The following is a 25,749-nucleotide window of genomic DNA, read 5'->3' on the forward strand; positions in this document are numbered from 1 at the left end:
TGACGGCAGACCCCATCTCCCCCCCCCTTCCCCGATGGAAAGTAGACTTTCTTTCCTTTTGATGAGTTGAATTAAGCGGCACCTGGTGGCTAGTCCTAGGACGAACAGGACTTGTCGTCGCAATGCTGTCAAATATCAGTCAAACCCTCCGTGACGCCACAAGCCAGCAGCCGGTTCTTCACTTCACAGTCATCAATCACATGCCCGGCAGAGCGGCATGCAAGAGTTGGTCGGCTCCAGAGACACACGCACACGCACACCGCGACAGCATCCAACGAGGGCGACCAAGTCGTCAACAGAAAAGAACGCTCGAGGCTTTCGAATTCCCATTACCGCTGCGAGACGAACCCGTCTCGTACAACCATGATCAGGTCTGATATGACAGCGCCCAACCCCCTCCCATATACACATGCGCTGGTATGCTGGTATACACATAAAGCGGGATCTCCCGCTACGCAGGCCGTTCCGCAGTCTCTTCAATGCAGGTGGAAAATGCCTACCCCATTCAGCCCAACTTGAAGCATACATGCACCCTTCCAGATCACCCCCTCCGCCTCGACTCCGAAAGCACCGGATGAATTTTTCGTGTCCGAAGGTGCAGGGCGGGTGGATCGGGACACATACATATAAAGACGCCAGCCAACTCCTGCTTTCGCCCCAAACGCCCCGAAACCAGACAACTCTCGATGCCATGCCACCCATGCACCATGCCAATGTGAAAGTGAATTTGAAAACCCGCCTTGAAAAGCAAAAACCTCGGCTCGTACACACACACACACACACAGAAAGAGAGAGAGTCCTTATTGGGCCTGAGCCTGAGCCTGAGCCTGGGCAGCCTTGGGGTCCCACAGGAACTCAATCACCTCGTCCATGGTCTCGCCGCTCTTCCAGTCCGCCTTGTACACGTAGATCTGCCTGAGGCTGCCGTCGGCGAGCCACTCGGCGTCCTTGAGGCGGTAGCTCCTCTTCTCGTCCTTCTTGAGGGCGGGCCTGAGCGGGCCGATGCTGAAGTCGAACTCGGGCCCGTGCTGGTTCCAGGTCGCCTCGACCCAGTCGAGCTTGAGGCCCTGCACGCCCTTGCGGTACATGGCGATCGAGTAGCCGTTGGAGAAGAGGGTGTCCTCGCCGAACTGGTAGCGCTGCAGGAAGCAGTCGCCGCACACCTTGGTGACCTGCGCCATCTTGTCGACGGGCTCCTCGTACCAGCTCTTCCAGTGGTGCAGCGACAGGGTGCGGAACCCGGCCTCGAAGAAGCCCGAGAGGTCGCCCCGCATGTCCTGCTGGTACAGCCCCGGCACCAGGGTCAGCTTGGTCTTGGAGTGGTAGTACACGCAGTCGCGCAGCATGCCGTCGCCCGACGGGAGGGCCGCCTCCTCGAGGCACTGCTCCATGAAGGGCTCCAGCTTCTTGGCCAGCGGCACCGATAGGAAGACGCCTGCGCCGCCAAAGGCCATGAACCCCCACGAGCGCACCGAGTAGAAATCCTCCGACAGCTGGCCGAGCCACAGCTCCTTGGTGTGGTCGTGTTGCTCGAGCGTCTTGCTGAGCGAGTGCAGCGAAGGGAAGAAGGTATCGTCGTCAATGACTACGACCCATTTCGTCTCGGGGGTGATGTTCTGCACTGTTGGTCGCAACATGACAAAGTGGTTCTGGTCGATGGTGAGATTCGGATCGCCGTTGGCGGTGGCTATCTTCATGCCGTGCTGCGCAAAGAGTTGCTGGAGGGCGCCCAGGTCCTTGCCGGCGTGGTCCACGATGACTGCGACGAGCAGCGCATCTGTGCCTGCCAGCCAGTGCTTGAAGGCAGGCAACCCCTGGATCATGCGGTCGTAGGACGTCGCCACGCCAAAGACCAGGTGGTTGTACTTTTGCTGGGGAGGAGGCGGGGTCACGGTGATGGACAACTCGTCGCAAGGCATGGCATCGAGGTGAGCGCACGAGGTGAGGTTGATGTTGGCCTTCTGGGTGATGACGGGCCCCTCGAGCTTGGAGATGGTCTCCCGGTCGACATCATCGGAGAACTTGGGCTTGATACATCGTCTCGAGTAGACAATGTTGTCACTCAGCTGCAGCTCCTCGCGCCTCAGGAACTCGATCTCGGGGATGCACTGGCCGGGCTCGAGGACGGGGCGTGGCGTCGTGTTGGGTGGTGTGCCGAGCTTGGCCTCCTCCTCCAGGACGGCGTCGGACTTTGGTGGGGGGTCGGACTTGTGCACGCCGGCGATCTGGTGGGATAGCGAGTCGACGATGGCGGCATCCCGGAACCTGCTGGAGGAGAGGATGAATACGCAGAGTACGAGGACGACGAGGACTGGCACGACTCGCTGGAAGCGCTGTGGTATGAGCATGGCGCTACCTTCTCATGTCGGACGCCCAACAAAGCAAAGTCGTGGTGGGGAACCGTTGCGCAGCTGGCGTGGCGTTCGGTCGGCGTTGGCGTTGGCGATGGCGCACACTGCGGGGGAGCTTTGGAGGGGTGTTGAAGACAGAAAAGCAACGGTCCTTCACTGCGATTTGGTGGTCGTTGGAATTTGATTTCCTTTTTGGATTTTCGTCGTTTTCTTTTCCGCTTCTTTTCACCCTTCTAGGCCCCAGCCTCGTTCCGCAATTCGACAATGCTGGAATTGCTGGAGCAGGATTGTCGCACGACGTGAATTTGGGGGTTTCGGCTGGTCTTTCCTTCCTTGCTGCGACTGCTGGGGGGTCTGTGGCACCTTTAGCTAGCTCTTGGTCTGGGCGGAAATAACGAGGACGAGGCGCAAGGCGTAATTACTCGGTACTGGAACGAGTGAGTGCGTGCAAATGCAGGACGAAACGTGGGAAGCCGACGCCAGACTTCGGGCCGCTGCAGGAGAGGTAAAAAGAGAAGGACAAATGACGAGAGGGAACAGGAGAGATTGGACAGCGCCGGTTGATTAATGTAGTGTAGGCCAGTGATTAGAGTAATGATGTGCAGGCAATGCGCCGGCGAGGTGCTTGGAGCGTGCTATCGGTCCGCCGTCATTAGAGTTCGAGTGGCAGAGTCTACGAGATGCCGTGCCTGCTGGCCTGTCCCTCCCACACCAGATCTTGACCGTTCCGTTTCTCCACCGTTCCTGGGTTAGTCCCCCCAGCTGCCCCTCTCCACGTCCAATGATTGACGGGCAGGACCAACAAGCAGCTTGGAGGTCGAACCGAACTAGAGCATGTGGGCAACCCAAAGAAAGAGCTCTGCAGGCGATGGACCAAATGAGTGGCTGCTGCACATGCAATCTGCCCTGTCAGGATGCTGCATCTTGCATCGGTTGGGTGGTATTGGGGCAGGATAGTGCTCGATGGACTGGCCTGGCCTGGACCATGGCTCCAATCCTTCGGAATGCGAGCATCTAGTAGCAGCCGTCTGGCTGTCTTCTGGCCTGCCCCCAAGACCGATCCAACAGCGCGTTTGAGCCATGGCGGCGACCAGGACCTGGACCTGGACCGTTGGTGACCGTTGCCCACCGTTGACAGAGGCCCCGCCTAAGCTCGGAACGGAAAGGCAGGGAAACGCAGGGTGGGGGTTCGCTTGCAGGGCAGGCGCGGCTCGGCGACACTAATCTTGGAATCTGCAGTGCCTTCCAGCCCTTCCAGCCCTTCCAGCCCTCCCAGCAGTGCAGTGCCGTACGGCACATTGCGCATCGAGGGTCGAGACTCGAGACCCTGGCCCCCCGGTCGAGCTCCCCAATCTGGAAGTTAGCTTGGTTGGCGTGCCGTGTTTACAGTCCAGCTATTTCAGGGCCAAAATGCACATGAACTTGACTGCTCAGCCGACCTCCCCGTCCAACTTTAATGCTCTCATCTCTCGAGTCCCAACCTTGAATGGCAGGGTGGATGCATGGAGCAGCTCGCAGCCCCTTTACCCTCCTGCATCGAGTGCGTGCGCGAATGCCAGGCGATGGACAGCACATCCTCATGAATCCGATGGCGTCATCGCACATCCACTCGAGTCGCCGGGCCCCCTTCTTTGCATTCTTGGGTCCATGAATGGCCCACATGCTCTCCTGTGGGCCTGCACACCTCCAAAACGGGTGGGCCTGCGAACAATGATCATTACCCAACACAATTCATTAACTTCAACCAGTCCCTGTTTCCACCGACTCCGTACATGCACACAAACTCGACTTGTGAACCTTTATCTCGGCTGCTGAGCTTTTGGCTGCTGCGCCTCTTGCGTTCCAATCTCACCAAAGTTTGAGTGTCAATGTCAACATGGCACCTCACCTGTCAACACCCCGATCCCTTGAGATCCGAGATCGTCCAAACAATCAGACGACTGTGCCCAGGCCCCAGGGTGACTACCTAGGGATGGGCCCTGCTTACCTGCTGAGGCGGCTCGGCTCTTGATGTCGATCAAGCTTTCTTCCCCCCGTTTCAGGACCCCAACGCTGCTTTTTTCGTAACAGCACAAGCTGACGTGGACCTGCGCATGTGGCCTGAGACCTGTCTGAGGTCTTCCACCTCCGGACCACCAACATAATTGTTGGCCTGCTGACAATCCAGTGTTTTCACCCGTCGCCGTCTGTTCGCGTGAAAGTGGACACCACGTGCAGCCTCCCGCTTGCCCAGCATCTGTCTGTGATGCTTGTCGGGCGCTGGAACTGAATGAGCGGCATATGATGTTCCATAGCCTCACAGTCCAGTCCAGGCAGCTGACCCATCTCGCCCTCGAAGGCCACGCCGCCGCCGCCAGAGTCCTCCGCGGCTGCCGCACCAGACGCCGGTGCTGTGGCACCCCCTCCTCTCAGCAGATGGCGGGGGCGCGTGGCAAAGCTCGGGGACGCGACGAGGAAATGAATCTATCGCCGAGGCGGTCGTCGCTTGTCTCGAGTAGCATGGCACACCGTCCGCAGAGATGCATGTCGTCGGGCGCGCTGCCGCGCATCGCTGAACGCTCGCGGCACGGCAAGTACTTTCAGCAGGCATACGGAGGCCGTGGTGATCAGTAGGAACTTTCCGAATGGTGCTGTACCTCAGGTTGTTCCTCTCGGCGGGGAAAGATGCGATCTTCAGGGTCTCGCCTCCAGGCAGCCGTCGACGACAGCCTGGATGATGTCTGGCTGGTCTTGATCTGGCCCGCAGCCGGGTTCCCTTCTGAGCCGGCCAGGGTGCGCCGGACTACCTACAGCTTGGAGGTTGAGGGAGCTGGCGTAGACCTACGTGTTCTGATAATCCAATTTAAGGAGGTCGTGGAAGTCTGTTTGTCTTGGCCGTTGCCGATGAGCTCAGTCAGTCTGGGGTGGCTTCAAGGGGGGAACATATAATGAGAGCAGATCTACAAACTCTCCATACGTTTTCTCCTCCCAGCCAGAGAGAGACAATCTGAAATACTCGATTATCCGAATATAGCGGCCGCTGCGGAGCAGCGGGCGCGGAATGGCCTGAGGTGGGAACAAGCCCTGGAGACGTCAGATGTAGTCATCACTAACTTAGTGAGCTGGGCCCAAGGCAATCAAGAATGCGTCTCAGTCTTGTCCGCGCTCGCAAACGACCTTTCCGACGTGTTTGCAGACGTGACTTCATGGCTTCCGCTCTCGGTATCACTGACTTGCAGCCAAGCCTCGACGACAATGGCTCCTGGCACAGGAACAACAGCTTGGCCAAGGGCTTGGGCCTGTAACGCTGCCAGACCTCCTGCTGAGCCATCTTTGCTTGCTTCTGGTCTTTACGTTGGTTGGACACTCTGAGCTCGTTCGTACCTAGGTAAGCGACATAGCCATGCCCAGTATTGTCCGGGACTCTGTCGAGCTGGGGTTCTGCGCGGTTGCTTGCCCTTGGAAATTGGTGGCTGCCAAGTTCAAGCGTACCTAGGTATCGCGGGGGCTCTTGAGGGTCTGAAGAAGAGCATGACGGTTGGAGGATCCTCGCGCGCGATGATCCTTGCGTATAGTGCACATGTGAGGTGTGTCAGGGCACAAGATTCAACAAATACTTGATACCTAGGTACGCATTTGCGCGTAGGATAGGATTGCGGATGCCACTTAGCTACCCAGGTAACCAATCTGTAGCATGAGGAAGCGTACTTTAAGTTCACCGAGTCTGGACTATTGCTAGTATACTCAACAGATGGCAGCAACCAAGTAGGTTACGTGGCCACATGTGCACAGCGGTATGCCGACTGCCTCATTTGTTTTGGAAATGATCAGTTCATGCACACCTGAAACATTCAATGGTCTTGCGAGTAAATGGGCCGCACTAGCATGCGCGCCCAGTTTCTTGTGTAAGTGAGCACGTGGCCTCATTCCACGTATTGTATTCTCTCTGTACTGTTACTGGTATTATGCTTTTTTCAACGCTGAGTCTTGGGCGTTTACCACTAGAAAAAAGCGCCACACACACTACATATGTAAGGGGATTAGAATCGAAACCACCCCGTCTACTTGTAAGACTGTATGTATGTAATGATTGATGACCTGATATATTTGGTCTACAAGTTCTGGAATAACTATATACATATTGAAGAAGGCTTTGAAATAGCCGCCGATTGTGATTCTGAGCCTAAAATCGATCAAGCAATTGAGCTTAAGCAGTCGAGTTCCCAATGCTCGGGACATCCGGCGCGCCCACGAGCGCCAAGTTCTCAAACCCAGCAACACCATAAAGCGCAGCAGCGTTCGTGCTAACCCACTTGGCCTCATCGACAGGAATAAGAACATCGCTGCCGCCGAACCGCTCCGTCCTCCACGGCGCATTGGGCGCGAGGCCGTCCTTGCTGCCGTCGCCCAGGTACTCGGACCAGACGCGGGGCACGAGGGTGGCGTTCTGGCGCCTGTTGGCGACGTAGGCGGTGAAGCGGGAGTGGCCCTGCTTGAGGTTCAGGTTGCCAAAGTCCTTGCCGTAGCGTGCCGCCTGCTCGGCCTTGGGCGCGCCGTAGTAGTAGCAGTAGTCGAGGAAGGCGTCGTAGAAGGGCTGCGTGATGTTGCGGCCCTCGGGGCCATAGTGGTCGACGATCTGGTCGATGGTCTCGAGCACGCCGAAGACGCCCGAGAGGTGGGACACGGTCACGTTGCCGTTGTTGGCCGGGTCGGTCGGGGGCGGCGCCCAGGCGCCCGTGTACGAGTCGTACAGCGCCTCGCCGGTAACGAAGCCGTTCTTGAGCTTGGGGTACGTCAGCAGCGCCTCGGTGATCTTATCGCGGGCGTCCTCCCAGTTCGGGCCGCGCCGCTCCCACTCGATCAGGTAGGCCTGCGCGAGACCCGCCCAGTCGGTGCCGAAGTTGAGGTACAGCGCCGTCGGGTCGGGCTCGTACACGACGCCCGGGTCGCGGACCTTGCGGCGGGCGTCGACGAGGACAAACGCCCTGGCGGCCTCCTGGACCTCCCGCACCAGGTCGCCCGTGCGCTCGTCGCCGCCAGAGATGTAGAAGAAGGTCTTCCTGTAGACTGGCGTGGAGATCCGGGCTTGCTTCGCGCTGTCGGCCCAGTGCTGGACGCCGTGCCTCGTTCCGAGACCGGTGAAGTTGCCGAGATGGTAAGAGTCGACCTCGCCGCCGTGGCGTGCTTGATCATGGGCTAGTTTGTATGCGTCTGCGCGGCCGGTGCGAAGGAAGTGGCCCCAGAAGAACAGGTCGGGAGACAGCTCGGAGTTGTCCCAGGCGTAGCCGCCGATGTCGTACCGCCACTGGTGCCGATCGTCGTCGTAGGTGTGGATGATGTCGCCGTGGTCCCAGAAGCCGTACCACCGGCGCTGTTCAACTTGACCTTCGTAGAATTTGATGAGGAAATCCATGTTGTTCTCGATGGTCTGCGACTGCGCCGACGACACTGGCGAGCCGGGCACATCCCAGTAGCTCCCAATGGCCTTGGTGTCGCGGATGTACTCTGGCTCGGGGATCAGGACCGGAGGGTTGTTGGTGTGGTTTGTGAGGCTCGAAAGCGTGTCAGCGGACGGAGTGCTGTCAAAGGCGTACAAGAACAACTCGTTGGTGCGGCCAACTCCGTACGGAGTGTTGTAGCCGCCTTCGTAGTCCTCGTACGTGATTTCGAGTGCGTCCAGCTGCTTCGCGTATGTGTCCTGGCCAAGCCCATCGTGGTACGGCCTTAGGTCAAGAGGCTCAGCTTGGGGGCTGTACAACCAAAGAGTGATGGTGCCAGTGTCAGTAGCAGCGTTGGAGATATCCAAACTGGTAGGGTACTTCTTCCAGAAGTCACGCAGCCCAAGAGCAAGACCTCCGACAGAAGAACCACCCAGGTAGGCAAGACCTCCGGAGCGGGTACCGCCAGGAATCTTCACCCAGCTTTGTCCAGCCTTGGTGCGCTTCTTCAGGTTGAAACCATCCGGCGACAGTTGGGTGAGCCTGTAGTCGCTCCAGGTGGGAATCCACTGCAGCCGGGTGGTGACTCTCTGGTCCCAGGTCGTCTTGTCGGGCGTCTCAGTACCGTTGTACTGGGCAGACCTTACGTCGGCGCCAGGGTCACGACGGAGACCAGTGATTCCCTGGACAGCCTCGTGCAGCAGCCCGCCGTCGACACCTGCAATGCGGACGTGGCGATTGTACTGCTCTTCCTCAGCAAGGGGCACGTCGAATCGAATACCCAATCCCGAGATGAAGTCTGTCTTGGCCTCGCCGTCGTAGATAATAGTGTGAATGATGCGAATGGCCTCAGAGTCGGAGTACAGATAGAATCGCACAGTGAAAGGGAGCCAGTCGCCACGCGCGCTGTCCCCGTCAGCCGCAGAGTGGATACCCTGAACGGTCACAAGGGCGCGAGCAGTGTTGTCCTCCGAGACAGTCACGTTGTAGATCTTGCTGGCAAAGCTGTAATATTCGATGCCAGTTGGCTTGCCATCCTCGTCGTCGTCAGGGCTTCCACTTTGAGACCTCAGGACAAGACGGCCGTTGTTTCCGACGACCTTGCCGCCCGCCTCGATGGATGACACAAGAACATCGCCCGACTTTGGGAAAGTTGCGGTGACCTTGCCTGTGCTCACAACGATCTCGTCATCGGAGTCGCTAACTTGTAACCCAGGGTTGGTGTTGTCGCTCTGTCGTCTCAGGCGGGATGAAGTTGTGTTTCCTGAGCCAGATGCAGTGATGGTATATTCGTCGGCGGGTGCGGCACTTGCTCCGAGGGCGTGTCCCGTCCATTTCAATGACCCATCAGGCCAAACTGCGGTGACCCATGATTGCAATTGAGCATCACCTGAAGCACTGAAGGTCGTAGCATCCGCTAGGTGCTGCCCACGGGGCCATGGCACACCGAAAGTCACTCCTCCGAGGTAATTGGGAGTGCCTTCGAGCCACTTGACCTTGACTGAGTCCGAGGCAGCAGCCGCGGTGCTCAGCAGGCCGAATAAGCCAAGCACGGATCTCATCTTGAAAAGAGTGGAAGGGTTGGAGGAAGGTCCATCATCGCCAGGCTACATTCAACGAGCACTCGCGGCCCATTTTGTACCTGCATCTTGCAATTCACCCGGCCAGGCAGCCCTCGGTGTGAGGTATTGCCAGGGCGATGTCATGTCGCCATCGAATTTCCGGTGCGCCTTGACTATTGCGGTCCAAGTCCCGCTACCTTCTCGGCACGCAAGACCGTCTCCACAGAGCGTGACAGGCAGACAGGATCTTGATGCCAAGAACACCAGAAGTGGACTGGCGCTAGTGGATCTGCATGTGCATTGTGAGGTGGGAATCGTGCCGCAATAATGCTTCGGGATAGCGGCAGCCGAACGACCAGCTCTCCTCCGGGGTGGTATCCGTACGTCAACCAGGAGGGGAAGCAGCCAAGAACTCCACAGTCCACATGATGCATCACCAGGGGGCCGTTCACCCCGTATCTGGTCGCGATCATTTCCCAGGAGTGACGGTCGGAAAGAACATAGCTGGAGAACTTGAGGCACTTGTTATCCATAGATATCAGTGCTTAGTTTCGCTGTATTGATGTTGCGATGATATCGCACCGCGAAAGCATTATACACCTCAGCCGGGAAATCCCAATTTTCAAGAGACTACAACTGATAGTGTATAGGTGTGTCCCAGTTTAGAAATTGCATTTTAGGAATATGTGGGGGAATTGGCCGGGGCGCTCGGAAGTACGCTTGACTAATGAATTCGCTGTGTCCATGCAGCTTTCCAAAGTTGATTCTCCTTCAGGGGCATTTGACCAAATAACGGTCCCACAGGTTGAAACTTTGTTTGCTTGTTCAAGGTGACATTCTCCTGTCGGGTGAGCACAAATCTTGAGAAGGTAGGGATAAAAGGAGTCTTTAGTTATATTATATATTTTTTTTATTTTAAGACTAGGTATTCACACCCGCAAAAACAAAGGGTACACCCATACTACGGAACACGGAGATAAAAGTACTCAGGTTAACACCAAACCACCTGGACAGTTATCTCATAGGCTTGTCCCATAGGAGGTTATTCCATAGGAGGTTATTCTAGGAGGCTATTCTATAGGAGGTTGTCCTATAGGAGGTTATCTAATAGGAGATTATCCTATAGGAGTTTATTCCTTAGGCTTAGGTATACCCTCCACTTTTCCGGGTGTGAATACCCAATCTCTTTTATTTACCTAGTTTATATCAACCTATGGATAATTAACCTATTGGAGGTTGTGCACCTAGGTAGTACGGAAGGTGTCAGGGCCATGGGCTGAACGCCCGCAGGACCAACCAGTGGGTCCGTACACTCTACTTATCTTATCAGCCCAAGTAGCCTCCATACCTCTCGCAACGCGGGATTACAGCTTCACTACCTCCCCTATACTATTCCTTAGGCAACTCTAGTTTTGAATCAACAATTCTTCACAGACAATTTGAGCCTTCTTTTACCATAGGTCGCGAGGACCGTCTCAGAAGGTGTATATAAGTTAGGTGTTTCCAGGTTTATTTAATAAGGTGACCCGCCCACATCCGGACCACCCCCCGATTTAAACCACTTTTTCCATTAAAACACACTATTTTTAAACACTTATTAATCCCCACACTAGTTTCCTTTAAAAGTAAGAATTTACCGTAATTTAAAGATTTATACTTTATTAATATATAAAATATTAAAGAAATTTACCTATTTAATTAAAAATCTTTAATATTTTTAAAACTTTTATAAAGTTTTATATAATTTATATATATTTTAATATAGTTTTTATTATAATATTATTATATATAAATAGTAGTAAATAATTTAAAAGTTTAAATATTCTTATAAAATTTAAAGTCTTTTTTAATATTATATTTTTAAAAATTAGTTTTATATTTAAAATTAAACTTTTAAAATTTATTAAATAATAAATATAATACTTTAAAATTTATATTATATTTATATATCTTATAAAAATATTATATTATATTATTATATTTTTAAATATTTTATATTAAAAAATATATATATAAAACTTAATTTTAATATAATATATAAAGATAATTTTATAGATATAATACTTAAATCTAATATAAATTTTATAATATTAGAGTATAAATTAGTAAGTATAATCAAGTATCTTATAGTATAGCTAGATAGTCTAAATCAGGGGGTGGTCCGGATGTGGGCGGGTCACCTTAACTATGAAGCGGGTGCCCGACCATTATAGCAAATATATTTCATCAAAATCGCCTTGACCTCTCCCACATGCATAAAATGCTTGTCCGTCCATACATCCATCAACGTATGCCTCACCGACGATCGTAAAACTAGGGACACCCTCACCTTGAACCTCGCCTACAGGACGAAGAACAATTGGAACAGCCCCTCCCGCCATCACGGCGATAGCATCCCCAGTCTTGCACCAGTCTGGGGCAAGGCCCATTCTCCCCTTTTCCGTAAAGATGACAGTTCTTTCCAATGATGCGACCCGCACTGTGGACTCCGAGCCTTTGGCTTCCAACTCGATGGAGAGCCTGTGTCCGCTGGGTTCTTCAGGCAGGTCGAAGAAGCAGGTCCACCATGGTTTCGGTGGTCTCTCAACGTCCTGTGCTGTCAGTCGCGTAAATATTCCAGCCTCAGATTTGCAGCTCATGCAAAGGGTATGTTGAATGATCATCAGAGTATCTCTTTGTCGGCCTTCGTCATTGATGCCCATCATTGCATCTGTCATGTCCACAATGCCTTGGAGTGTTGTGTATCTGCTACTCCATGAGCTGGAGATATCTTTGGCGCCAGTAGCTTTTATGGTGTCAAACAAAAAGCCATCTGCGCAAACATGTCTTGATGACCTGCGACGCCACAAGGCTTTAGACCCTCTGCATGCATCGAATAGCTGTTTCTGGACCATAACTCGGGTAGATAGTGTGCTAGCCGTGCTCATAGACGGCCGATAGCTCCAATCAATAGCAAAAGACGGCATGTTTTTGTGGACTCGATGTTCTGGGTCGTGTAGGTATCCAAGTACTCTTAGGTCGTGGTGTTCTTGGATCCAGGCTAAGGTAAAGTCCTCGAAAAGTTGTTCAGGAGAGATCGTGTAGTCCACTTTGATAATATGATCAGAACGAGGGAAGAGACCTATCAAACTGTAGACTTTGTCTCTTGGGTCCCCCGAGTTGCGGTTTTGGAAACCTCCGAGTGCGTTGAGAAGTGATGTTCTGGCATCGAATGTCGATAGAGCGCTCAGTTGTGCTGAAACTGTAGACAGCTTCTCTGCAAGGTCAATAAAGCCTGAGGTCAAAAGGTCTCGGGCTGGCAGGTGTGAGGACCATTCGCCTGTGGGGAATAGGGTTGCATACCACCCGTCGACATTGGCAATATACTGAACCCCTTTGCGAAGCAGATCCGAATTGATTTCAATTCTCCCAAAGTAGAAGGAAACTTGGGCCCCTACAATAAACTCCTGGACGGTCCATACCCTGTCCCACCATGCCGACTTGAATATGGATATCAGAGCCTCGGCGGCCCATATGACATCGAAACCCGCCGTCCGGTGGACGAGTTGAATGACTAGCCGATGCTGACCAGTAGCGGCGGCGGCAAGAAGCTCTATGGCTTGATCAAGCCATGGGTGAGGCTGTCCGAGGTAGGCAATAACGTGGTTCGCGCCTGAAAATATGCGACACATGAGTTGAACCTGTTGGCTCCTCTCAGCGAGGGCTTCTGGTTTAGTGCCCTGATTGATGCAGATGCCATCAATCCAGAGCACTCGGGTGCTGTCGTCGAGGGGGACGAGGTCACTCAAAGCCGCGAAAAGATTTTTCGTGACTCTGAAAGTATGTCCATTGACTATGATTGTTTTGAGGTCCTCCAGGTCCCCCCAAACATATGACAAGGCATCATATGGCGGAGTCTTGTCGATCGAAGCAACAGAGAGATGACAGGTGATAGGATGCCCTCTGCTTGACGATAGATGAAGCAGCCGAATCTGGGTGGAAGGGTCAATAGTTGGAAGTGTGATCGACGGATCAGCGAATTGAGATCTCGACACTGTTACCATGGTCAACGATGCTCTAACCTGCGATTGCATTATGGAGGAAGATACGGCATCTGGCGGGGTAGGGCCAAGTTCTAGAAATCTTCCCATTAAGTAGTGGGTACCTAGGTACTTGATCGAAACGGGGGCCTACCCATCTACCCAGCTGACCACCAATTTACAATCTGTGTAACACAGTACCTAGGTACTCACATACTGTACATGATTTTACCATACATACCGCCACATCTTCAAAGATGACAGCACGCCACTGTAGTGCCCCCCCCGCGGTTTGATTACTAGACATCTGGCTATGTATCTACTAGTACTCAATCATTTCTGGCCCCAAAGAAGAGTATTCTGTACCAGGATTTCCTACCAAAATGAGAAAGTAGAACATCGGAGGATGTTTCACAGGCGTATGTGTTCCTAACTTTTCATAAGAGGTTGTTCCATCGGAGATCAAGCACTGGAACATCTATGCTAGGAATGCGTAGCGGACATCTAAGAAAAGATTGTACTAGTGTAGAAAGGTTGAGCCATTAAAGACAATACTAAGAAGCATAGTCTTTTTATATAAGCGACTTGTGATGATTAAAGCTAGCGGAGCATCTGTCATTCCTATCAGGAGCCCTATGTCGCCAATATTTCCTTCTATCGAATTCCGGTATGTATTACACATTAGTTGAATCTAAATATAGAGGTGTGTATATAGATGTCTATCTATTTCCTTTTATAAGTTAAAGATTTTTTTAAGAGTCTATATTGTCTAATTTATAGATGATAAATAGTCCTACTTATTATATTCTATTAATAACTTTATAAAATAAGTTAATTGTTTCTTTACTTTATTATTAAAGAATATTAAATATATCTACATACTTTCTTTTAAATATAAAGTTAAAAAACTTATAATTATAATTTTATAATTAATATTTATTTAATTAATTTATTCTATTATAATTAAACTTAGTTTTTAATTTAATTTTTTAAACTTTATTAGTTTTTACTATTTAAAAGTTTAAAATAAAGGTTTTTAAACTTAAGTTTAAAATTCTTATAAATTTTAATTTATTTTAAATTAAACTTATAGTTCTTTAACTTTTTTAAAAAAGTATATTAATAAATTAATATCTACCTACTTAATTTTAAAATCTACCTACTTAATAATTTTATAAACTTACTTAATATTCTTTTAATAACTCCCTTATATTTATAAATACTTTTAAATTAATATTAAAAGACTTTATAATATCTTTCTTTCTTTAAACTTTTAATACTTTAAATATAAACCCCTTCTAACACTCTTTCTAATATACTTTCTAATATACTTTTTAATATACCTTTTAAACGTTCTAACCTATACACCTTCCTAGTTATAAACTAAATATTTAAATATTAACTAAATATTTAAATACTAATTAAACTTTAAAGAGTTAGAAGTTTAAAGGGTTAAAAGTATAGAAAGAGTATTAAAAGGTTAAAAAGAGTATAATCTTCACCTTTACCTTCTTACCTCCTAACTTTCTAATAATTAATTAGTATTTAAACACTTAGTTAATAGTTAAATATATATAGGTTAGAATATATATAAGTTAAAAGGTATATTAAAAGGTATGTTAAAAAGCGTACTAAAAGTAGTGCTAGAAGGGGTATTAAAAGGAGCTTACACTTAAAATATTAAAAATTTAGAAAATCCTAGTTAGGTATATAGTTTTATATAGGCCCTATATATAAAGGGTTAGTACTGGGTAGGTCTATAGAAATCACTGGGTAGGTGGACGCTGGCTCTATATTGATTCCATACGGGAGTTGAATGCCGTCCAGAATGACATCGTATGGTCCACAATCCTCCCCACAGAGCTTAGGACAAGGATGATTGCACGTCCTGTGACGACGCGGGCACGGGCGAGGACACGAGAAGACAGAATACATGGCTTCAGAGTGACACTTGGCGAGACACTGATGCCCGCAATTTTGCAACCTCCAGCCACAGGTCAGGCTACAAGGCGTCCGTCACCGTATACCGGCCGAGCATCGCAGCGGAAAACGGCTCCATTCTTTCCAGGGCTAGACAGCTGCCAGGCCTTTGCGGGCCAGGTCGCAGAGGCTGGGGAAAAGTATGGCGTCGAAGGGGACGCAGCGCTAATGGCGCCCGGCGAGAAGGAGAAGGAACTACTTGTCGTCGTGAAGAGAGGAAGAGATGCGGACTACGCCGAGAAGCTGGGGTCACCGCTGGTGCGAAAAGACATCCGGGGGCGCTGGCCGGGCATGACGTGGGGACAGTTTCGCGGAAACTCCGAGTTTGATCTCCGCCCTCTCTACAACGACGGGTCGCCGGGACCTAGGACCGACGAGGCCGGCTACCCCATCATGGTAGACACCTACACAAGCGTCGACGACTACAAGTGGAGTCCCCTCCACTCGCACTGGGATCCCGCTCTAGCGGAGGTCATGTTGAATCAGATTAGGCCATAGCTTGCGGGAGGATATGGTCCCCGCTGATAGACGGGCAAGGTATTTACCAGGGAATGGGATCATTACCATGTTTTACATGAACTTGTGGTACCGCAACCTGTGTTTTGGATAATTCGAGCAACAGGAAATTCAAGTGATGCGCATTAATACTATCTTTTAGTGACTCAGCTGTTTTTCGTGACGTGTCAATTTCTGACAAAATCTTCATTTCTGAATCCTCAGATACGGCAATAAAGACTGGCCTTTTATACTTCTATAAAGAAACTACAGGTCTGGCTGGCACCAAGTCTTGAACAGTTGAAAAAGGATAGGCCTTGTCAATGCAATTTCTTTTCGCCAAAGGCTAGCACCATTTGCTCCCACGAGACATGCTGACCGTAGACAAGCTCCTGAACCGCTCGGCCGTACGGCAAGGCCACACGCGGGTTGCTGAGCGCACACCTGTTTGCGATCTCAGCTTGCACCGTCCCGAAAATGTCAGCAAGTGTGGTCTGCTCAGCGCCGTGCAGACCGGCCCCATCCCCACCCGCGTCATCTTCTTCAACTTCCTCATCAGCGTCGCGACCACAGCGGCGCTTAGGATTCGCCCGGTCGTGGCCACCCGTGACCCCTCCAGACCTCGAGTCCTGCTGCATGTCCCGCAGGGACTCCCTCATGAAGCCCAAGAGCCTGGCGACACCGTCCTTGTGCTCCTGCGGGAAGAACGGGCCGGCTATAAACTCTGGCGACACGGCCAGGCGCTCCAGGGGCACCGTCTGCGCCATGCTCCAGTCTATGACGCCCGTGAGGTTGAACTCTTCGTCAAAGAGGAGATTTCCGTGGTGGAAGTCCATGTGGCAGAGCGGAAATGGCCCACGGACCCTGTCCCCGGCGATGATGTGGGACAGGGCGTCTTTAAGAACCCAGCAGGCGGTATTCCACTCCGGGTCGTCTGGGTGATTCTGCATGACCTCCTCATTCTCCTCTTGCCTCTGGTTGTAGAACCACTCCAGCGACGTCTGTGGCGAGCTAGAATTGTCGAGGGAGCCGTCATAGTCTTTAGAAGGCAGGGGGATAATCTCGGGCGGCGCGTCACAGTCATCACCGCACCACAGTATACCTATACTCGGGAAAGAAAGCCTGCTCTCCAGCTGGGACAGGACGTCCGCCAGCTGCCCGGCAACCTTGGACAGGAACTCTACCGGGACGTCTCGCGCGAGTGGGCCCCCGACGTCCCGCCCCGGCATAAACTCCATCAGGATGAACGGGAACCCGAACTCGCCCTCCCCCCCCGACGGCCGCATCTGGTGCCCAAACACGCGTGGGACGGGGATAGTCGTCCGCTCCCTAACCAGCCTCACGGTCGCGATCTCGCTCAGCGCGTAGACGACGTCGTCGTCGTCCAGGGGCGCGTGCTGCACCTTTGCGACCCAGTACACGCCGTCCGAGAAGGCGACCTCGAAGACCACGCTGTTGAAGCCATAGGAGAATACGGAGGGGTCTATGGAGCAGGCGACCGTTTGATCGAGGTGCGCGTCGGCGCGCCTGCGGGCGGCCAGGGCCAGGCGCTCCAGGTGCGGGAGGTCGGCCGAGTCCAGCACGTGCCGGATCTGCTCGTACAGCTGGCCCGAGGTGGAGTTCAGACTGTCGAGGCCACCCCAGCTCTCGCTGGGCTTGGATTGCACCATGGGGTGAAGTGTGCGTCTGGAGGTCGAGGGCGTGTCTGCTTGCCTTGTGGGGATGGGGGTGATACAAGGTTTGGAAAGCCCAGAACTCTATTATAGCCTATAGCCCTTGCCGAGCGGACAACCCCTTATAGCTTAACGCAAAGGTGAGAGGCACTGGGAATGGGCGACTGCAACGCCTACGTCCTCACAAATCACGGCCCCTGATGATTCTTGAGTTCCGTCAGTCTTTGGGGGGATTTTGTCGGGTCTGCCTGAAAAGAACCATATGCATGGGTCACTGCCGGATTTGCACAGGTGCTTGGAGCAGCTCTCAGCGCCGTGAGTTTAGCGCTCTCCTTCGGCCCAGCCTCCGTTTTCTTACTGGTCGACATCAACCAACAGTCACTCCCAACGCATCCACTGTTTTAAAACCCAATACAGGATCACCACCAACGCCACCAACCAGGTGCCATTTTTGTGATATTGGACGACGACTTGGTTCGAAGTGACGGGCTGTTGGCTGGGTCGCCGACCTTGTCGCTATGTTTTCCGCAGAGCCTTGCCACCTATCTTGGCACGAGGAGCACATAACTACAAGCTATGTCAGGAATAAACTATAGTAGTGGTAAAAACGCTAACTTTAAATAAATACAGTTAACGACCATTATTTACCACGTAGGCGGGACCCGTTGCCGCCGCCGGGCCCTACGAGACAGAAGCAGGATGACAGCATTTATAGACAGCTAGGCGCACTACGGTAACTTATAGCTTAATACCGCTAATTGGTAAATATAGTACGCTGGGATGACTTGGGAATGGGGCTGTTTTGGAATCGCTGGTAGATTTTGGAAACAGGCACTGTTACAATACTCGCTTAGCTATAAATGGATTGCATACAAATCTAGGACATGCTCAGTCACTTACTGGACCACTGTATTTCCGTCCAACGAAACTCATAGTGAGGACGAGGACTCTGATCCCGAGTTGAATAGATCATTCTCTGAGTTACTATCATCTTGCTCATCGACCTCGTCGATCACCTCTCCATCGGCATCCCAAGGGGACCCTGGCGGCATCCACAGCTTATTTCCACTGAGGGCGTCGAGCGCGCACCAGTCGAGAGATGGCACTTGGTGAGATATAAGCCTGACCAGCGTGAGGTTGGGGCACTGAGATGTAAGCGACGACATGCGCGACTGAAGTCGGCTGCGTGAGGGGCCGTCGATCGGGTATAAACGCTCATAGAGCCGATCGCAGTGCTGTGTGAACGCGTATCCCGTCACTCTGGGCGACCACTCCGATATACTGGTGTTCACGATGAGCTCCGTGAGCGGGAGCTGTAGGGAGCCCTCATTGCTTCTTCCGGTGCTGTGGGGGACAGGCTGGCCATTCTCGGGTGGAGGCCCCAAGATCTGCTCACACTGATTGTCTCGTGTTAGCCTTCCCATTGCTGCTGACCTTGAGAGCGGTGATGTGTTCTGGGATTTCAGAAACGTTCTTACCAGGTACGGTAGTCGGCAGCGTAGACTGACGAGCGACGGCATCAAGGCGCTGATTGACGTGCACATGTGGGCAGGGATCTCCGTCTCCATGTACTCGACATTTGCCAAGTCGATGTCAAGTGAAGTCAGTCTCCGCAGCTGCGAGACAAGACCTGCCAAGACGTGAATCTCAAGCCGAAGCTCGTCTTGTCCTGGATGGATGCGCAGAGACCGAAGCTGCGTGAATCCACACAGCACACTCCCGAGCTCCACGAGGTCCGTTGCGACCTGCGTGAGGCCAGAGCCGGGATCGAGGACATGCCCGACATGCTGCTCGTCGCTGGACTCGTCGGGGCTCGGTGGATCAAGGCAGAGGGTGACGGCTGTAGTGTGCCGCTGAGTAGCAGCCAGGGTCCCTGGGTCTCGAAGGGCCCGAAGCAGTCCAGATCGCAGTGTTGAGGTCGACAGCTGGATGCAGCTTAAGAGCACTGGCCTGGCGAACCTGTACCACGCTTTGGAGATGGCAAGACACCCGGCATGCTTACGGAAGTGGTCTGGACCGACAAAGTTCAGGATAGTCACGAGGATCTCCGGGGGGAGATGCAGCAGCTGCATCGTGGTTGAGTCGAGGTGTCTAAGTACCTAGGTACCTAGGTAGGCAGAATCGCTGGCTGGCTGGCTGGCCGCGGGCGGGCAAGACGTTGCCAGTGTGGAGCAATCGACGAACCAATGAGGAGGCACGCAGCGTGAAGAGCGACGTCACTCGAGTCTGCTTGGCGAACCCTTCCCGAGTGGGAAGGCGGGTAGGTGGGGAAGGCGGGTGCGTGGCGACAAGGTGTACAAGATTGGGCTTGGAGTGGCCGGGTAGCATTCTTTCTTGCGCTCCTGACACGCTTATTAGCGGAGCAGAAACTCAGGCGTCAAGAGTCGAGCATCGAGAGCAACCACCCGAGGCTGGGGTGGGTCAGGCACGGCTGCGTGGTACGGGCTCGAGGCTACCCATCTGGGTAGAGGAATGATCAGGAACATGGAGGCCGTTACAATTTTAGACTTTTCCAACGGGATATACACGAACATGGGGGCGCTCTTCTGAACATCGTCGATGACGAGATCGAAGGCGAGCTGTGCGATTCTCAGCGCCATTTTGCCTCTTGACTGGTGGTCTTTGGGGGATCGTCTAGGAATGGTGAAAGAGAAGGGTTACAACCACATTCCACACACATTGAGTTTTATCCCGGCGTGTGCTGAAGTCAGAGATCAGTCTTTTATACCGGTGGAGAGTCTACTTGGAGTGGAGCAGTTGCCACCACCGAGATTGCAAGTACAATGGGCAAAAGAAAACTAGGATTCGCTTACCAGACCAGGAGACATTCACCCGCGCAGCAGCTTCCCACCATTTTGGAGCAACCTCATAGCCTACTAGGAGGCCCCCGAGTTTCATAACGGAACAGTCGAAAGGCTGGATCCCAAATTCCGTATAGGCGATCCCGCTCCCTTGTACAAGATCGCTGGCGATCCAACGCCCTTAATACCCGGCGATATTTGGATGGTCAGTCTCGTTCATAGGGCTATTGAGCTCGAAGAGGTCCAGCTGAGCACTGTTTATACTCTTATCGGTCGGAACAGACTAATTATAGTTGATACGGAAGCATAGCTAGTAAAAGCAATTCCGCTTATTAATATATAGTGGGAAACAAAAGTTTATATACATATAAAACTAGGAATTAAAGGTCTAAAGAGCTACACTAGAGCTATCTAGTAATATAATTAGTATAAGGGTTATATTATAACTTTAAATATATATTAAATCTTTAATTATTAAATTAATAGTTAAGTTAATAATAATAAACTAATATTCACTTACTTAATAATTATATCTACTTATTTAATTCCTACTAACTATTTACTTAATATTAATTTTTCTAAATAACTCCCTTATATTTAAAAGTACCTTTTAAGTTAGTATTAAAAGACTTTATAATATAATTTCCTTCTCTAATTTTTAATACTTTTAATATAAACCCCTTTTAGCACTCCTTTTAACACCCCTTCTAGTACCCCTTTTAACACCCTTTCTAACATACCTTTAAAGTACTAACTAAGTATTTAAGTACTAACTAAGTGTTTAAATACTAACTAACTACTAGAAGGCTAGAAGGTAAGAAAGTAAAAATAAAGACTATATTATTTCTAACCTTCTAACCCTCCTTCTAACCTTCTAGCCTTTTAGCATGTAATTAGTATCTAAATACTTAGTTAGTACTTAAATACTTAGTTAGTAATTAAGAAGGTATATAGGCTAGGAGGTCTAGAAGGTATATTAGAAGGTGTATTAAAAGGTATACTAAAAGGTGTATTAGAAGGTGTATTAAAAGGGGTTTAAAAGAAGCTTATATTAAAAATATTAAAAATTTAAAGAATCTTAGTTAGATATATAGTTTTATATAAACTCTATATATAAATTTTTATATTAAGTAAGTAGTTAAAAAAAACTAGGTAAGTAAATATAATTATTAAATAAATAAATGTTATTTTAAGTTTATTATATTTTTATTATTTATTATAATAAAAGATTTATTTAATAGATATTTAAAAATGTTTTAAATAAAGAAAGTAAGTACTAAGTATATAAGAAGATATAATTAAAATAAAAAGAGTTTAAAAGAAAAGTTTATTTATTTTAAAGAAATATAATATATTTAAATACTTTATATAAAATATTAAATTTCTTTATATTAACTTTTAATTATTATTATAATTTTTAAAAGATATTATTTTATATAAATTATTTATATTTTTAAATTTTAATATGAAATTAAAAGTAAATAGTTAAAGTTTTAAAAGAAATAAAATTTAATATATTTTTAAAGATTAATTTAATTAAGTTTATTATATAAAACTTTTATAATAACTTTATAATTACTTATAATATTATTTATTATTAAAAGATACCTTTTATATTAATAGATTAAGTTATATTTAATTAATTTAAGTTAGTATATTAAAGGTTAAAGTTATTATAAATTATAAGTTATTTAATTTAATATTAATAAATATTATTATATAAAAGTATTAAATTTATTATATAACTTAAGTAGTTTAGTTAAAATAAATTAAAATAAAGCTATTATTCTTTTAAAGGTTTTAACTTTATTTAAATAAATATTTATTAAATAAAACTACTTAAAAATAATTACTTAACTTATTATACTTTAAACTAAGATATAATTAAATAAGGTAACTACACTTTATTATTATATATAATATTACTTTTAGTTTATAATTCTAATAACTTTATTATAAATAAAAGAAGAAATAACTATTAATAATTAAGTTTATAACTATATAAAAATAAATTTTTACTTTAAAAAAGTTATTAATATTTAAGATAATTAATATATTTTAAAAAGTTAAGAGATTTTAACTTTATTATATATAAAGTAATCTTTTATATTTAATTTTAAAGATTTAATATTAAATTTAAAAATAAATTTAAAATAAATAATATATTTAAAGTTTATTATTATATAAAATAATACTTATTTCTTTTATTTATAAGAATTAAAAATAAATATAATTAAAATTAAAATATTTAATATAAATATAATTTAATAAATATTAAAATTTTTATATATTAAGAATTATACTATCTTTTACAAAACTTTTCTTTTATATTTATAAATTAAATTAAACTAAATTTAAAAAGAATTTTAATAGTATATCTAAAGTATATAATATACTATAAATTATAACTATAGTGTAAGGTCTAACTGTGACTTATAGGTTGAAGTACGACTTTTAAGACCTTTTTACTCGATCTTGACGATTTAGACAACGAAGGGGCCCCGGCTGCGATCACGAAAAAGGATATTTTAGGCTGGCATTTGAGAGCCAATGCGATCGGGGACTACTACGACATCCAGCCTCTGTGCACGCTGTCCTGCTCCAAACTGAGAATCGAAGTCAACAGAAACTGGTCTCCGCCCGACTTCATCCACCTCCTCACGGAAGCTTGCACCACTCGCAAGACCGGCGACCTCAAATTCCATCGCCTATTTGGTGAAAAAATGGGCAATCACCTGGAAGATTTGGCTGGACTGGAGGGATTGGATGAACTAGATATTGGAGCCGGGTATCATGTTGAGAAGCATCGTTGCATCCTCTTTGGGGCGAATGGAATCCATGCAACAACATATCACACAACAGGATTCGATCATCCATTCCCTCGAGCAAATCAAGTCCGCAGTCGAAGCAGGAAGGACGATGGCGCGGCACTCGAACGTTCAAAGAGGCCCGTTTCGTTAAGGTGCATGTCGGGTTTGCACCAGTTGAATTGTAAGGAGAATTCTTTTCCTCCCAGGACGGTTTACAAGATGTATCTGGGAGAATCTAGAAACATTCTAGTCCTTGCTGCCTTTTATACCAATCATCTCGGGTATATTGCACGATTCCTGTCCAAGATGTATTGTCCTGAGCTCCGGCACCCTGTCTTGCCCAGCATTTGTTTGGCCCGACCTTCGATACCCAGATACTACCATACCGGTGCCTACAGGCAGCCCGCAAGAGTTATAGGGACCCATAAGGCTTACCTCGTTTTTAAGATATATCCTTAGTATAAGACTTATAGTAACTATAAGGGTTACCCTTTTATATAACTTAAAGGATTAAAGTATAAAAGTTATATAATAAACTTTTAAGGAGAGAAATAAGTATATACTTAAAGGAAGAGATAGTTATAAAGAGGTAATTATAAAGAGGTAATTATAAAGAGGTAGTTATAAAAAGGTAGTTATAAAGAGGTAGTTATAAAAAGAAAGAAAAAGATAAAAATAAAGATAAAGATAAAGATAAAATAATACTTTAAAGTAGGTTAAAAAATAAAAAACCTTAAAATTACTTTAAAAAAATTCTTTTTAACTATCCTTTATATTTAAGTAAGTAAAGTAACCTTTAAATTATTAAAATATTCTTATATAACTTTTATATTTTAATTCTCTAACTCTTATAGAAAGGGTTAACTCTTATAGTAGGTATAACTCTTATAGTTAGTGTAACGCTTATAAAGAGTTGTAACGCTTGTGGATCCCCCCTATTTACTAGTACGGTACTAAAGATCTTGTTTCCCTACCTATCAATTTAAATAGACTCAACTTTTATGCTATATGCTTACATTGTGAGAATGATGAACTGGTAAATAGCATCAGCAAAGTCTCTAACTGCCGTGCAACCTTGAACCTAAACACCAGCTGGTACAGGCGTTTTAAGACGTTTGCATTGCTCCCACGAGAAACTCACACTATAGCAAGTTCATGTTGACTATGATTTCTCTAAACCCATGAGGGGATCTTTCTCATCCAAGCTCTCCTTATTATGAGCAGGGTGCGCCAGCGACCTGAGTGTTGGTATAGCTCTTCCACCATGAAGTCCTTCAGCGAATGTGTTGTAGATGCTTCTAGCCCTACTTTTCCATGAAGACCTAGCGAGATCCGTTTGAGTTGGTAATACTCTTGCAGTCGGCTTTTCTGTGTCGAGTGAAACTTTCTCGGCCGACAACTCCAGAGCGTGCTTGCTGAGTGTGTAATTGACGGGACTACATAGAGACGAGAAGTACTTTGATTTTGTCTGGTCGATACCGCGCAAAACTGCCACATTCTTCTCGAAACTGAATATTCCCGGTACGATCGTGGTCTGCTCGGCAAGCTCAAGAGCAAGACTTTGATCGTGAAGAAGAGTTTTCGCTAGCTTCGGCCAGTCACGTTGGTCAATGATGTGCTGTACATTACCGCCTTGACGATACCCTCGCTCTTCAACCATGCGAAGTCTGTTTTCAACCGCTTCTTGAACGAACATCAGTTCTTGTAACGGATACACAACGTTGAGGTTATATGCTTCCAGCAGGAGCTCGTTCTGGCGGCTGTCAAAACATTCATCACCGACTCGGACTTGGCTAGCGGCGCTGTTCTCGGAACTATCGCCCTCGTGAACTCCCACGTCTTGAGAACCGCCTCTGGCTTCCGCAGCAGCGTCGTGCCAATCCACCAGGAAATCCTGATCAACGTCAAAAACCTTGGCGGTGTGGGGCTTTCCTGTGTAGTCTTCGAGGAGTTTCCCGGCCACAAAGCCCTGAAACTTTCCGATGTTTTCGATGAGAGACGCGTGTGATGCTAGATCGCCAAAGACATTTGTCCAATGTTGTTGGATACGCTGGTGTACAGTGTCGAGCTCCTGGAGGTACTGGGGATCTTTCTGCAGTTTGATATCATTGAGCGCTCTGCGCTGCATTCTGATAGCACGGTGAAGCTCTTGTCGCAGTAGCGGAGTGACTAGCTGCAGCAGCAGCATCTCGTAGTTTCCAATCTGCCGGTCCAAAAATGCGGGAAGTCTGTTTTTCGGGGTGTCTTCGTGCATCATGCCGTGATTTATGGGGGCTTGTGACTGTTGCGTTCGTCTGGTGATGCGGGGATGGAGAAATGAGGGGCTTGAATGTTGCTTTTATTATAAGGCAGCACACAATGTCATGGAGCGGCACAGCAGCTGAATGCCTGCCCAGGTGGGCAAACATCGCCACCAACAGCCGCCAGATGTAGTACAGGATCGGGCATGAAACTGGCGAGCACGCCGCCAACCTCAAGGACCTACCAACCGTCGACCCAAAAGATATCCCAAGGAATGCAAATCTTTTCCTCATCCCAATACCAAGAGCAGACCAGCAAATCACCGTCTGCTAGGCTGTACCAAAGCAACGTGGCCGTGGAGCTATAATCGTCACAAAGTAGTCTCACAACAATACAATCT

General features: G+C 48.3%; 8 protein-coding genes across 8 annotated transcripts; 2 read left to right on the forward strand and 6 right to left on the reverse strand.

Annotated features, from left to right (window-relative positions):
* Positions 1-289: 289 nt before the first annotated feature.
* On the reverse strand, positions 290-2,944 carry KVR01_013564 (uncharacterized protein). Its single transcript, XM_044785995.1, has one exon. The coding sequence runs from the start codon at positions 2,346-2,348 to the stop codon at positions 801-803; it is 1,548 nt and encodes a 515-aa protein (XP_044637492.1). The 5' UTR covers positions 2,349-2,944; the 3' UTR covers positions 290-800.
* Positions 2,945-6,537: 3,593 nt separating this feature from the next.
* On the reverse strand, positions 6,538-9,330 carry KVR01_013510 (uncharacterized protein; the record flags this gene model as incomplete). Its single annotated transcript, XM_044785160.1, has 1 exon — positions 6,538-9,330. The coding sequence occupies one exon, from the start codon at positions 9,328-9,330 to the stop codon at positions 6,538-6,540; it is 2,793 nt and encodes a 930-aa protein (XP_044637438.1).
* A 2,162-nt stretch (positions 9,331-11,492) lies between these two features.
* KVR01_013579 (uncharacterized protein) lies at positions 11,493-13,359 on the reverse strand. Its single transcript, XM_044784185.1, has one exon. It carries the CDS (start codon positions 12,999-13,001, stop codon positions 11,538-11,540), a length of 1,464 nt encoding a protein of 487 aa, XP_044637507.1. The 5' UTR covers positions 13,002-13,359; the 3' UTR covers positions 11,493-11,537.
* A 1,955-nt stretch (positions 13,360-15,314) lies between these two features.
* On the forward strand, positions 15,315-15,827 carry KVR01_013522 (uncharacterized protein; the record flags this gene model as incomplete). The annotated part of the gene is made up of 2 exons (XM_044785526.1): positions 15,315-15,360; positions 15,418-15,827. 2 exons carry the CDS (start codon positions 15,315-15,317, stop codon positions 15,825-15,827), a joined length of 456 nt encoding a protein of 151 aa, XP_044637450.1.
* Positions 15,828-16,144: 317 nt separating this feature from the next.
* KVR01_013528 (uncharacterized protein) lies at positions 16,145-17,494 on the reverse strand (the record flags this gene model as incomplete). The annotated part of the gene is made up of 1 exon (XM_044785757.1): positions 16,145-17,494. The coding sequence occupies one exon, from the start codon at positions 17,492-17,494 to the stop codon at positions 16,145-16,147; it is 1,350 nt and encodes a 449-aa protein (XP_044637456.1).
* Positions 17,495-18,164: 670 nt separating this feature from the next.
* KVR01_013571 (uncharacterized protein) lies at positions 18,165-19,569 on the reverse strand (the record flags this gene model as incomplete). The annotated part of the gene is made up of 3 exons (XM_044785769.1): positions 18,165-18,331; positions 18,398-18,894; positions 18,976-19,569. 2 exons carry the CDS (start codon positions 19,567-19,569, stop codon positions 18,427-18,429), a joined length of 1,062 nt encoding a protein of 353 aa, XP_044637499.1. The 3' UTR covers positions 18,165-18,331; positions 18,398-18,426.
* Positions 19,570-20,500: 931 nt separating this feature from the next.
* Positions 20,501-23,259, forward strand: KVR01_013537 (uncharacterized protein; the record flags this gene model as incomplete). The annotated part of the gene is made up of 3 exons (XM_044788707.1): positions 20,501-20,570; positions 22,786-23,045; positions 23,083-23,259. 3 exons carry the CDS (start codon positions 20,501-20,503, stop codon positions 23,257-23,259), a joined length of 507 nt encoding a protein of 168 aa, XP_044637465.1.
* A 1,433-nt stretch (positions 23,260-24,692) lies between these two features.
* On the reverse strand, positions 24,693-25,362 carry KVR01_013568 (uncharacterized protein; the record flags this gene model as incomplete). The annotated part of the gene is made up of 2 exons (XM_044782010.1): positions 24,693-24,788; positions 24,826-25,362. 2 exons carry the CDS (start codon positions 25,360-25,362, stop codon positions 24,693-24,695), a joined length of 633 nt encoding a protein of 210 aa, XP_044637496.1.
* Positions 25,363-25,749: the final 387 nt, after the last annotated feature.

This window comes from Diaporthe batatas, assembly GCF_019321695.1.
Source record: "Diaporthe batatas strain CRI 302-4 chromosome Unknown Contig00028, whole genome shotgun sequence".
Lineage (NCBI taxonomy): Eukaryota > Fungi > Ascomycota > Sordariomycetes > Diaporthales > Diaporthaceae > Diaporthe > Diaporthe batatas.